General features: G+C 37.3%; 1 protein-coding gene across 9 annotated transcripts in view; it reads right to left on the reverse strand.

The window, feature by feature from the left end:
- ZMYM4 (zinc finger MYM-type containing 4) overlaps window positions 1-14,826 on the reverse strand; it is a 178,558-nt gene that overhangs the window by 3,182 nt on the left and 160,550 nt on the right. For all 9 annotated transcript variants that reach the window (XM_081226676.1, XM_081226671.1, XM_081226677.1 and 6 more), the window contains 3 exons: window positions 12,784-12,935; window positions 9,858-9,969; window positions 8,142-8,390 (listed from right to left, as the gene is read on the reverse strand). In XM_081226676.1, coding sequence (XP_081082802.1) covers window positions 8,142-8,390; window positions 9,858-9,969; window positions 12,784-12,935 — 513 coding nt within the window. The remainder of the gene's footprint in view (window positions 1-8,141; window positions 8,391-9,857; window positions 9,970-12,783; window positions 12,936-14,826) is intronic.

The following is a 14,826-nucleotide window of genomic DNA, read 5'->3' on the forward strand; positions in this document are numbered from 1 at the left end:
GTTAATCAAACAAAGTCCCTGTCCTGTAAAATTTATGTTTCCCTTCTCACCAAAGTGGAGGCAGCATGACAAAAAGCATTGATGCTTGAGAGTACGTCTCAATTCTGAGCCTGACTTTAAGAGATTTTATTAGGCATAGGGTTGTTAAGCCACAGCAAAATAAAGAGAAAAAAGCGTTCCATATGTTCTTCTATAGTAGAGATCAAGACAGAAGTTGATCTCTTTCTGTGAAAATATTTCTCCTGTGGGGCACCCGTGTCCACTGGGCATTTGTTTAAGTTTCTTTCATTTGCATAGTATTATGAGAAATGAAATCTTTGTTGGGAAAAGAAATTCTCAGTAAGTTGACCATTTGATAAGGAAAGAGCAAACCCTTTTTCACCAACAGAATTTTGCAGAGGCCAAGGGTTATCAGAAAGAAGCCAGGGTGAGACTTCCCTGGCAGTCCAGTTGTTAAGACTCTGCGCGTTCCAATGCAGGTGGTGCGGGTTTGATCCCTGGTTGAGGAGCTAAGATCCCACGTGCCTTGCAGCAAAAACCCCACCAAAACAAAACAGAAGCAATATTGTAACAAATTCAATAAAGACTTTAAAAATGGTCCACATAAAAAAAAAATCTTAAAAAAAATAAAAAGGGGGGTTTGTGCCCCAGTCCAGGAAGATTCCACATGCCGCGGAGTGGCTGGGCCCGTGAGCCATGGCCGCTGAGCCTGCGCGTCTGGAGCCTGTGCTCCACAACGGGAGAGGCCACAACAGTGAGAGGCTCGGGTACTGGGAAAAAAAAAAAAAAAAAGAAAGAAGCCAGGGTAAAGACATGGAAGGTAGGCTGTTTCTTTCCCACTTTCTCCATTCAATTTTCAAGAGAGTATTAGGTGGATCTGAAAACCTGAGGAAAAAGGTTTTCTTCTTTTTTTCTTATAGATACTTTTAACAACTGATCCAGAACTTTCTCCATCTTCCTGTATTAGTTATGACTTAAACAAAAGTCATCCAGTTTTCCATTTAGAGACTACCTAAATAATTTGCTAGCTGCTCATTCAGAAAAAGAAGCTAAATTTATTACCAATCTGGTAAAGCACCTAATCAGAAAACAGGGAAATGTTGCCTCCTTGCCTCTGTCTCCCTGAATTAACATCAATTAAGAGCATAAAGTGGGCTATATATGAACACAATAAAGGAAAGAGGACATGGACACATGGTGAAAAAGCAAGATAATCTTAGTATTTTCTGAAGTAAAGGAGCAACTGAGAAAAAAGTTAACACAACGATGAACATCACAATTATTCTTTATAGATTTTAGTCTCAGTAATTTAAAATTCTCACATTGAAAACATATACTCCACTCTTTTCCCAAGGAAGTAACAGCTTGATTTGGGGAATTTTAGAACTTACAATTTTCTTCAAAATTAATAAATGTAATTTCTAGTTCCATAATAACAACATTAATTTTTTAAACATTAAAAACAAACTATTACTTAATAGGCTGTTTCTGGAATGCAAGACCATAAACCTTCTAATAAAACAGTCACTGCTGATATTATTCTACTGTGTATGAAGGCAATATACTCTAGGTCAGGTTTAAGTTCCTTCATATTTTGACGTTAGCTAAGATGGAGCACTCTAGTCAAAAAAAAAAAGTTTTAGAAACAGTAGATTTAAAAGTTAAGCAAGTTCCTTTTAACTAGGAATTGACCTATCTGGTGCCTCTAAATCAGTGATTCACAACCTTGGCTTTGTATTTAAATTCCCTGCCACGTTTTAAAATGCAGATTATCTGGGCTATAGACCAATTAAATCAGAATTTCTAATTTAAAAGCCAATAAAACAGGACTTCCCTGTCGGTCCAATGGTTAAGACTCTGTGCTTCCACTGCAGGGGGCACAGGTTTGATCCCTGGTCTGGGAACTAAGATCCTACAAGCCACGCAGCACAGCAAGAAAAAAAAAACCCCAATAGAAGTGATTCCTCTAATTTTGAGTTGAGGCTTTAACCTGGCCCTGACAATAAAGAAAAGCATTTAAATGTTAAATGCTTCACTAGACACTCTTCCATGTCTAGAATTTGCAATTACCCTTCTGTAATGTGTCTATTTAATATTAATAAGACTTCAAATAGCAATCTTACAAGAGGGGGACAAGATGGCAGAGTAGGAAGATCCTGGGCTCATCTTCCATGAACACACCAAAATTACAACTACAGATAGAGGAACCATCCCTGAGAAAGACCTGAAGACTGGCAGAAAAGATTTTCCACAACTAAGGATGAAAAGAAAATCCTCATTAAGATGGGTAGGAGGGGTGGAGATGGTATCTGGCCAGGATCCATACCTCTGGCGCAGGGATCCACAAGCAGGGAGGAGATCACAACTGCAGAGGTCCTTCTGAGGAGCAAAGGGTCCAAACCCCACTAAGCTCCCCAGCCTCGGGGGAGCCATCACCAGAAAGACAAACCCCCATAACAACTGGCTTTGAAAACCAGTGGGACTTATGTCCAGAGGGCTGTAAGAAACTGAAACTCCACTCTAAAGGGCACATGCAAAAACGCTCTTGCTCCAAGTCCCATTGCAGAGGCAGTGGTTTGAAAAATACCTGGGTCATACGTAAAGGAGATTCATTGACTGATTTTATGGTGTGTGTAGGAGAGTCAGGGATCTTTTGTAATTTTCTCTGATTATGTAGCCACTGGGCAACACCAGGATTTTTTGTTCACCTTCTACACCTAGCTGGTACAGTGCTGGTGGGCACCATTTATGACTCTCCACATCTCACCCCAGGTCCACCTGTAGATCCACCCCAGTTGGCACTCCTCCAAAGCAACTCCCTACGCTATCATACTCAGCAGATGGCTTCAGCAAGCACTAGAGCCCAAAGCATCCCACCATCCTGCCACTCCCAGCAGGCTCCCTCAGCTGGTACTGGGAGCCCCTCCAAAAGCAGCTCCCACCCTAGGAGATGGCCCCGCACACCAGAGTACCTGCAAGTCACAGCTGGGCATTATAGCCAGCTGTGTCAGGGGCCAGCCCTGCACACTAGCACACCCGCAGCCATCATGGCCCAGCCACGACAGCGGGGTGCATGCAGCCTTGTGCTACTGGACCTCATAGGATACCTTTTACATAAAGCCATGCTTTTAAAAATGGGAGATGTAGCTGATCTATCTAGTACATAGAAACAAACACAGAGAGCTAGGAAAACTGAGGAGGCAAAGGAATTGTTCCAAAGGAAACAACAAGACAAAAACCTCAAAAAAAAAAAAAAAGAACTAAACAAAACAAAGATAGACAATCTACCAGATAAAGAGTTCAAAATAATGGTCATAAAGATATTAACCGAATTCAGGAGAAGAATGGAAGACCACTGTGAGACCTTCAACGAAGAGATAAAGAAAATAAAAAAGAACCAATCAGAGATAAAGAATACAATGACTGAAATGAAAAAGTCCACTAGAGGGAATCAACAGCAGATTAGATGAAGCAGAAGAATGCATCAGTGACCTGGAAGAAAGAGTGGTAGAAATCACCCCACTGGAACAGCAAAAGGGAAAAAAAAAAACTGAGCATAGCTTACCTCTGGGGACAACATCAAGCATACTAACATTTGCATTACAAGGACTCCAGAAGGAGGAGAGAAAAAGAAACAGAAAACTTATTTGAAGAAAAAAATGACTGAAAACTTGACTAACCTGGAGAAGTCATCCAATTTCAGGAAACAGAGAGTCCCAAACAAGATGAACCCAAAGAAACCCACACCAAGATACATTATAATTAAAATGTCAAAAGTTAAAGATAGAGAGAGAAAAACAATTAGTTACATATAGGGGAGCCTGCATAAGACCATCAGCTGGCTTTTCAGCAGAAACTTTACAGGCCAGAAGGGAATGGCATGAGATGTCCAAAATGCTGAAAGGAAAAAATTTACAACCAAGACTACTCTATCTGTCAAGATTATCATTCAGAATTAAAGGAGAAATAAAGTTTCCCAGAGAAGCAGAAACTAAAAGAGTTTATCATTACTAAACTGACCTTACAATAAACGTTCAAAGGACTTCTTTAAACATAAGAAAAGGCCATAACTAGAAATATGAAAATTACGGAAGAAAAAAAATCTCAATGTAAAGGCAAACACATAGTAAAGGTAGTGAATCAACCACCTATGTACCTAGTATGGAGATTAAAAAAGTAGTAAGATCATATAATCTATAAGTATTAAAGAATATACAAAATTTTTAAAAAGTAAAGTATGTCAAAAACATAAAAGGTGAGGGGGGGAGTAAAAATGTAGTACTTTTAGAATGCACTCAAACTTAAGCAACCATCAACTTAAAATAGACTGCTATATACATAAGTTGTTATATAACAGCCTTATGATAACAACAAACCAAAACCCAATAACAGATATACACACGAGGGCTTCCCTGGTGGCGCAGTGGTTGAGAATCTGCCTGCCGATGCAGGGGACACGGGTTTGTGCCCCAGTCCGGGAGGATCCCACATGCCGCGGAGCGGCTGGGCCCGTGAGCCATGGCCGCTGAGCCTGCGTGTCTGGAGCCTGTGCTCCGCAACGGGAGAGGACACAACAGTGAGAGGCCCGCGTACCACAAAAAAAAAAAGATATACACATGAGAAAGAAAAAAGAATACAAACATAACACTACAAAGCCATCAAATCGCAAGGGAATAGAGCAAGAGAAAAAGAAACAGACAAGAACAATACAACCAACCAGAAAACAATGAACAAAATGGTAATAAGTACATACCTATCAGTAATTACTTTACATGTAAATAGACTAAATGCTGCAATCTAAAGACACAGGGTGGCTGACTGGATACCAAAATAAGATCCATATATATGCTGCTGCCTACCAGAGACTCACTTCAGATCTAAAGAAAACACACAGACTGAAAGCAAGGGGATAGAAAAAGATATTCCATGCAAATGGAAACGAAAAGACAGCTGGGGTGGCAATACTCATATGAGACGAAACAGACTTTAAAACAAAGAGTCAAAGAAGGACACTGCATAATTGAATGCATAATGATAAAGGACACTGCATAATGATAAAGGGATCAGTCCAACAATAAGAAGAAACACTTGTATATATGTATGCATCCTACACAGGAGCACCTAAATATATAAAGCAAATAATGAGACATAAGTAAGTGACAGTAACACACTAACAGTAGGGGACTTTAACACTCCACTTACATCAATGAACAGATCATCCAAACACAAAATAAATAAGGAAACATTGGCCTTAAATGACACATTTGACCAGATGGACTTAATAAATAGTACATTCCACCCCAAAATAGCATAACATTCTTTTCAAGTACACATGGAACATTCTCCAGGATAGACCACATGTTAGGCTACAAATCTCAATAAGTTTAAGAAAACTGAAATCATATTAAGCACCTTTCCTAACCACAACTGTACCAGACTAGAAATCAACTAAAAGAAAACCACTGGCAAAAACAAATATGTGGAGTCTAAATAACACGCTACTAAACAACCAATGGATCACTGAAGAAATCAAAGAGGAAATCAAAACATACTTTGAGACAAAATCTATGGGATGCAGCAAAAACAGTTCTAAGAGAGAAATTAATAGCAATATAGGTCTACCTTAGGAAACAAGAAAAATCTCAAATAATCTAACCTTACACCTAAAGGAACTAGAAAAAGAACAACCAAAACCCGAAATGAGCAGAAGGAAGGAAATGATAAAGATCGAAATGAAAATAAATGAAACAGAGACTAAAAAAAAAAAAAAAAAAAAAAAAAAAACAATAGAAAAGGGCCTGTCCTTTGAAGAGATGAACAAAATTGACAAACCTTTAGCCAGATTCATCAAGAAAAAAAAAGAGAGGGCCCAAATAAATAAAATGAAAAATGAAACAGAAGTTACAATTGACACCACAGAAATACAATAGATCATAAGAGATTACTATGAACAACTATACGCCAACAGATTGGACAACCGAGAGGAAATGGATAAATTCCTAGAAACATACTATCTTTCAAGACTAAATCAGGCAAGAAATAGAAAACATGAACAGACCAATTACCAATAATGAAACTGAATCAGTAATCATAAAAGTACAGGTGAAAGACCTGTACTCTAAAAACTGTAAGACACTGATGAAAGAAATCAAAGACAACACAAATAAATGGAAAGATACACCATGCTCATGGATTGAAAGAATTAATAGTGTTAAAATGTCCATCCTAAAATAACTTACAGATTCAATGCAATGCTATCAAAATACCAGTGGCATTTTTCACAAAAATAGAGCAGATACTCCTAAAATTTATATGGAATCACAGAAGACCCCAAATAGCCAAAGCTATCTTGAGTAAGAAGAACAAAGCTGGAGGTTCACACTCCCTGACTTCAAACTACAGTTGACCCTTTAACAACACAAGTTTGAACAATGTGGATCCACTTATACATGGATTTTTTTCAATAATTAGATACTACAGTACTATACAATCATGGCTGTTTGAATCTGCAGATGTGAAACTGTGGATAAGGAGGGCTGACTGTAAAATTATATGCGGATTTTGGACTGTGAGTAGGGTTGGTGGCCCAACCTACGTATTGTTTAAGGGTCAACTGCATACCACAAAGCCATAGTAATCAAAACAGTATGACAGTGGCACAAAAACAAACACACAGATCAATGGAACAGAATAGCTCGCCCAGACATAAACCCATGCTTATATGGCCAATTAACGTATGACAAAGGAAGCAAGAACATACAATGGGGAAAGGACAGACTCTTCAATAAATGGAGTTGAGAAAACTGGACAGCTACATGGAAAAGAATGAAACTGGACCACTTTTTTCACATCATATACAAAATTAAACTCAAAACGGATTAAAGACTTAAACGTTAAGAACTGAAACCATAAAAGTCCTAGAAGAAAACACAGGCAGGAAACTTTGACATCAGTTTTAATAATATTTGTTTGGATCTGTCTCCTCAGGTAAAGACAACCAAAGCAAAAAAAACCAAATGGGACCATATCAAACTAAAAAGATTTTGCATAGCAAAGGAAACCCTTAACAAAATGAAAAGGCAACCTACTGAATGGGAGAGGATATTTGCAAATTATATATCTGGAAAGGGGTTAATATCCAAAATGTATAAAGAACTCAGAGAACTCAATATCCAAAAAACAAACAAACAAAAGATGCAATTAAAAAATGGGCAGAGGATCTGAATAGCCATTCCCAAAAGGAACATACAGATTGCCAACAGACACACGGAAAGATGCTCCACATCACTAATCATCAGGGAAAACAAGTCAAAACCACAATGAGACAATGCCTCACACTTGTCAGAATGACTGCAATGAAAGGGACAAGAGACATCAAGTGTTGGCGAGGATGTGTAAAAAGGGGAACACTCATGTACTGTTGGTGGGAATGTAAACTGGTGCGGACACTGTAAAAAACAGTATGGAGCTTCCTCAAAAATTAAACAGAGAACTACCACATGATCCAGCAATTCCACTTCTGGGTATTTTTTACCCAAAGAAAACAAAAACACTAATTCAAAAAGATATGTATGCACCCCTATGTCCACTGCAGCATTACTGATTATAGCCAAAATATGGAAGTATCCATCAAAAGAATGGATTAATTCACTCAGCTATAAAAAAGAATGAAATCTTGCCATTTGTGACAACAGAGGGTGTTATGCTAAATGAAATAAGTCAGTGAGAAAAAGAAAAATACCGTATGATTTCACCTATATGTAGAATATAAAAAATAAAACAAATGAACAAACAAAACAGAAACAGACTCACAGCTACAGAGAACAAATTGGTGGTTGCCAGAGGGAAGAGGGGTGGGGGATGGGCAAAACAGGTGAAGGGGATTAAGAGGAACAAACTTCCAGTTATAAGATAAGGCACAAGGAGGTAACATACAGCATAAGGAATATGGCCAATAATATTGGAATAACTTTGTACGGAGACAGATAGTTACTAGACTTATCATGGTGATCATTTCATAATGTATTTAAATGTCAAGTCTCTATGTTGCACACCTGAAACTAACATAATATTGTACATCAACTATACTTCAATTAAAAAAAAGAATGAAAGAAAGAAATCTTAAAAACTGCACCACACACCTGGTTCTGTCTCCTGCTTTTGTGAAGGTGGGAAGAACCTCAGATATGTCATCTTGGTACTGTACTTCAGAGTCCTGGTCCGTCTCATCACATGGGCAAAGGAAAGCTTCAAGTGCTCAGTAACATTCTTTAGTTGAAAGTATTTGGTATTGAAGAAAAGGAGGGTGTTCAAGAGGACGATTGGTGAGTAAGCGCCCAGCTGTTTGCACTCCCACAAATGCTCTTCTTCAATGCGAGAGAACATGTAACCTAAACAGAAGAAAGGGGAAAAAGAAACAGTACTAAGCTCCTGCTAAATGGGACTAAGTAATTTCTCTAATCCTCAGACAGGAAGATACTAAGGAAAAGACTGTTCCTCTCTTCCTCATACAGAAAAATAGAAAAAGCACTGTAAAGAAAAGGGCAGATGATTCCACTGAAGCAGACATTGTGAGCACTCCCCTGAAACAGTTTTAATCTATTGTTATTTTAGACCAGGGGTTGGTAAACTTTTTCTGTGAAGAGCCAGATGGTAAACATATTATAAGCACTGTGGGCCATAAGGGCTTTGAAAACAACTTTGTTGTTGTAAAAGATAAGGAAGTGTAGACAATACATAAACAAATAGGTGTGGCTATTTGTAAAATTTATTTATAGAAACAAATTTGAATTTCATTCAATTTTCACATGCCACAAAATATTTTTCATTTGTTTCCCAACTATTTAGAAATGTAAAAAATATTTTTAGCTCATGTACTATACAGAAACAGGCAGCAGGCCTGATCTGGCCCATGAACTGCAGTTTGCAGACTCCTGTTTGAGATCATTCTATTTACTGTTAACTGGTTCAGTTTTATTTGTCGAATATCTTTAGAGGGCAGATAGCTCCCTCTCTCCCTTCTATCTCTTCTTATTTTAAATTTATATTAAGAACAATTCCTTCACGATAACTTATCTGGATTTTTCTTGAAAAGCAGAGGTCAGAAAAATTAAAATAAGTATACTTTTAAATGCACCTTCCTCATGATACCCCTTAAACACAGGTCTTTCCTAACGTTCTCTCCCCAATCCTCTTTGTTGCTGCTTCTGCATTCTATTCCTGGAAGACTATCCATGAACACAGATTTATTACTTGCAAATCTATGTCTCTAGCCCCCTCTTTGAATGCTAAATGCATCATGCCACCACATTGCTCATAATGCTTCAAAGGTGCCCTGTAGCCCAACAGAAAGGGCACACATTTCTGGGCATCACATTCAACCTCTCCATTCATAGCCAAGGAGCATGAGACCAGGAGTGAATTAGGGACTTGTCCAAAGACATATGGTCACAGACAATTCAAGGATGAAGACTTAACTCTCTTTAACAACCAGTTCAGGGTACTTTTTATAAACTACTGAAAAAGGTCCACTGCTCACAGAGTCTAAAAGTAGCATATGTGCCAGCTACTGATACCATGTACAACTTTACCAAAACTACCAGATCAAAAATGGTTTCTAAAAAGTAAATGTAACCTTCAGTTGTTTCTTATATTCAATAGTTAGTATCTATTCATGTACTGTATGGAAGGTATAGTTTTACTAAAATAATTGATAATAAACCAAAGACTTTCTCCTCAAAAGTCCAAATATGTTATAAATGAAGACAAATATAAAATGAACAATTTATAAAAAGAATCACAAAACAAGCAATTTAAGAAGGCGTATCATGAAAAGAATCAAAATATAATCATCCTACCATTAGGAAGAATTGTAGGTTCCCATATTTTCAAGAGTTTGGTAAGTTCAATCATAAATCTGGAATAGGGCTCAGTAAAAATGTTATCTATTCTACCATTTTCAAACAGGTACTACAAGAGAAAAAAATGGAAACATATACGTTGATACAAAAAAACCCACAAGTTTTTAAAAATAATATTTTTAGGAATATAGTTTACCCTTAGTTTTTGTCCTTACAATACTGTGAACCATTTTAAGGATACAGTTAAAACACCAGAATTTAAGCTAAAGATCCTTTTCACATGAATTAACATTATCTTGGGCACTGAGCTTGTAAACTAAAGTTTTCTATTTCCTTTTAAAAACATGAAAGGTATAAAATATTTATAATAAGTTAAGTACCTTTTAGTTAGTTAATAAAACTGATATACTAAAAATTAGTCCTAATTCAAATTTCTCAAATCATTTTTCTAATTCTCAGTGTCTGAGGTGTGCTCTTAGCAGTTTCTGTTTGTTTTTTAGCCTAGTTATAAGATGACTTCCTGCAAATAATATAGTTATCTAGTGTCAGATAACCTGAGGCTATCCAAAATTTAAAACTATTTATTTGGAAGCTTCTAACCACAGCTCTCAACTAACTCTCTGCCTCACAATCCAGCCTTCAAAAAGTTCAAGTCTAATTATACGACTTAAAAGTATGCTAATTATAACCATCAAGAATCATATCACATGGCCTTCCCTGGTGGCACAGTGGTTAAGAATCCACCTGCCAATGCAGGGGACATGGGTTCAAGCCCTGGTCCGGGAAGATCCCACATGCTGCAGAGCAACTAAGCCCGTGTGCCGCAACTACTGAGCCTGTGAGTCACAACTACTGAGTCCATGTGCCTAAAGCCTGTGCTCCGCAACGAGAAGCCACCACAATGAGAAGCCCACGCACCGCAATGAAGACTAGTCCCCACTCACCACAACTAGAGAAAGCCCGCGCAAAGCAACAAAAAAAGACCCAATGCAGCAACCCCCCCCCCAAAAAAAAGAATCACATCACAGAATGGGAAACACGCAGCAGCTTGAGTAAATTACTGTTAAATATTTTGACGGTGCAGGTCAGGTCAGATTCAACCACTTCAGAGAAATACAATGAACAGAACAAGAGAATAACACAAAGTAGCATAATTATATGCTAAAAATCTTTCAGTGTTTTTTTTTTGTGTGTGTGTGGTACACGGGTCTCTCACTGTTGTGGCCTCTCCCGTTGCGGAGCACAGGCTCCGGACGCGCAGGCTCAGTGGCCATGGCTCACGGGCCCAGCCGCTCCGTGGCATGTGGGATCTTCCCAGACCGGGGCATGAACCCGTGTCCCCTGCATCGGCAGGCGGACTCTCAACCACTGTGCCACCAGGGAAGCCTCTAGTGTTTTTAAGATTGGGTATTTTAAACTTATTTATCTATGGCTATCTTGGTTTCCTGCTTTTTGATCTATGTATGACTTGTAGTAAATTTTTATTTCCACTTAAATTTATTCCGGCTAATAAAAATTACACACCATTTCAACATGCATTTTTATAGGCCTCTTCAAAGGCAATTTATGATCGTATTGCCAGATTACAGTTTTGTTGTTGAAAAGTATTCTTCATTTTCTTCTTTATTTTAATAAAGTTATTTTCACAACTTAAAAATATTATATCCTCATTATGGAAAGAGTTTAAAACACAGAAAAGGTGGAAGAAAGATACACTCAAACTCACTACACAAACGCAACTACTGTTAACAGTCAGGAGTTATTTCAATCTTAAAAAAAATTTCCTTTATGAATACACAGAATTGAATTTTGTACATTTACTCAAATATGAGTACCTATAAAATACATGGGTTTAAAAAAAATCACTTCCCCCTTAGATCAGAAACAAGATAAAAATGCCACTTCTACTGAACATTGTACAGGAAATCCTAGCCAGAGTAATCAGGCAAGAAAGAGAAATAAAAAGTACTGAAATAGGAAAGGAAGAAGGAAAACCATCTCTATATGCAGTGACATAAACCTATATATAGAAAATTCTAAAGAGTCTATAAAAAAACTAGTTATTAGAGCTAGTAAATGAACTTAGTAAAGCTGCAGAGTAATAAGCAACACAAAATCAGTTGTAATAAACTATCCAAAGAGAAAATTAAGAAAATTCCATTTACGACAGCATCAGATAGAATAAAATACTTAAGAATAAATTTAACAGAAGAGGTATGTGGTTTACACACTTAAAACTACATAAAACTGCTGAAATTAAAGAACACCTAGGAAAAACATCTTGTACTCATGGATCTAAAGACAAAATTGTTCAAACAGCAATATTCCCCAAAGCAATCTATAGATTCAATACAATCCTATCAAAATCCCAATGGTTTAGTTTTTATTTTTTGAAGAAATGGAAAAGTTGATCCTAAAATTGATATGAAATTGCAAGGAACCTCGATAGCCAAAAGAATCTTGAGGAATCACATTTCCCAATTTCAAAACTTACTACAAACCTATAGTAATCAAAATAGTGAGTACTGCCATAAGAATAGCCATAAACCAATGTATTAAAAACTGAGAGTCCAAAATAAACACATGCCTATTTAGTCAAACGATTTTTGACAAGGATGTCTCCTGTTACCTACGTCAAATCACCTATGTCACTTCTTTTGTGAACTGCTATTTATGCCTTTTTTGTGCATTTACCAATAAAATGCACCAACCTCAATTTCTCTTATTCTAACAGTCTCACTTTAACTTATAAAAGGCTTATATGACCAAGACTTTTAAATCAGGGTCAGTAGTTCATTAAGAAGAGAGTATACGAGCAATACCAAACAAACAATATACACTATAATTTTTCAGCTTAATTCACAAGTTCTATCAGAATTATTAAAAATGCAATAGATTTCGTAACAATTACTGAATTTCATACCTGCTGAATTCCAAGGCACAAGTATAAGATACTGTCTGGATCATACTTTTCACCATTTGGTCTCCGCACTTCTTGAATAAACTGGCATAAGCCTAAACTCAACTCAGCAAAAGTGCAGGACAGAATATCTTCCTTCAGCTTGATAGAGCGGACTGTGGAAAGGTAGAAAACATCTGAAATACTAACTTATAGAAAAATAATAACATTACTCAATTCACTGAATAAACACTGATTACACTGCCCCAGGTATTGTGGTGTACACTGGTGAATACATGGATTAAAGACAGATCCTGATCTCAAGGCTTTTTTAGGTAAAGAAATAAAGACAATGAAGTATATATGACGTAATAGGGTGCTATGACAGGGTTTTATCTAAATAAAATTCTATGAAAAAAATAAGGGCCATCTAATAGACAGGGAAGGGTCATGTTAGATTCTGGGGGATGTGAAAGGTGGAGAAGAATTAAACAAGTGGATAAAGAATTCCAATTTGAGGATATAAAAAGATTTCCCGAAGTATACTCCACAAAATACTAATCATGTGAGAGCTCAAGAAAACTGGGTTTCTAAGATCTGATAAATTTGGAAAACAGCAGTATGTTATACCTGCCTCTAAAGAATTCACAATGTTTTTTTAACATATTAAAGGCTCTGGAGATATCTGCAAAAAAGAATGCTGTTTAACCTTCTTTAAAGTCATATTTATTTGAATAAGGAACACTTCAAATAACATATAACTTCATGCCTTTGAAAATGCCAGAAAATATAGTATGTGCTCAGCCACAAAAGTGAAAAGGTTCAGGGGACTCAGGTAAACAGCAGAAAAGAAAAGAGGGCAGATGGGGGCAGATCATGGTAAGCCTCATATATTACATTAAGAGTTTGAAGACAACTAAGAACTGAATTAGTTTTAGGCGGGAGAGTTATCTAATTTGACTTGTAGAGATCTTACTTCAACAGACTGGTCCACACTGTGGGATGAGTTGAAACACTCTTTCTAGTTATTGCTTTTCTGCATTTAGAAAACACTGCATGTCTCCAAAGATACACTTGAGCTCCCCTGAGTTGGTTTTGCAAATTGAAATAGGTGATTCATGAGGGCAAGGACCATGTCTTATCTTTTCACCTGAGTGCCTACAACCATGCCTGATACATAACAGGTATATTCAGTAAGTATTTTTTTGGATGAATGAGTAGCTGAAATGAGTAGGCATCCCCTGTGGCTATTGCATTTAGGCTTGGTGGTCTAATACAATAGTACTTCTCCATTTTCACTACCCCTCCTTTTTTCTTTCTTTTTTAAATTTTTATTTTTTTAAATTGAAGTACAGTTGACTTACATATCCACTGTTTCGTTTGTCTATTTTTTGGCCACGCTGTGCAGCATGCAGGATCTTAGTTCCCCAATAGGGGACTGAACCTGTGCCCCCTGCTTTGGGAGAACGGAGTCTTAACTACTGGACCACCAAGGAAGTCCCTACCCTTCCTTCTTTCTTAGAAATGTTGTGGCTCAAACTGGAAGGTGAAAGGCATAGTAAACCCCCATACAGGAGTATATTTATATCACTCTGGAGCAGAGAGATTATACTTGATCTGTGGGAACTCAATGAGTCAGTCACAGACCACAGCAGCAACTAACTGCTCCAATAATGAGGGTAGACTGAGGCAAAGCCAAGAGTGCATGCAATCACCCAGGTATTAGAGAGAAGATATAGTTGGAAAGGGACAAAAAAATCTAGTTACAAGGACATACTCATTCATTCCTGCCCCATCTCATCCCACAAAGATTGTATAAGTATCTTATATACAACACAGATAATAAAAAGGCAAAATACAAACTGAAAACAAAGTTTAGAATAGAACAACCAGGGAAAAAAGAAAGCTAATGATTAGGGTTCTAAAATTATACAGTGTTGCTCTGTTTGAACTGTTTATTGGGTTCCAAAGTTCTTGGCACCAAAAATGAAACCTGCAAACATGGTCAATCATATACAGCTCCTTGATAGGAAAAATTCCTACAGTAACAGCAAGGCTTTTCCAGGT

This window comes from Mesoplodon bidens, assembly GCF_964165515.1.
Source record: "Mesoplodon bidens genome assembly, chromosome: 2".
Taxonomy (NCBI): domain Eukaryota; kingdom Metazoa; phylum Chordata; class Mammalia; order Artiodactyla; family Ziphiidae; genus Mesoplodon; species Mesoplodon bidens.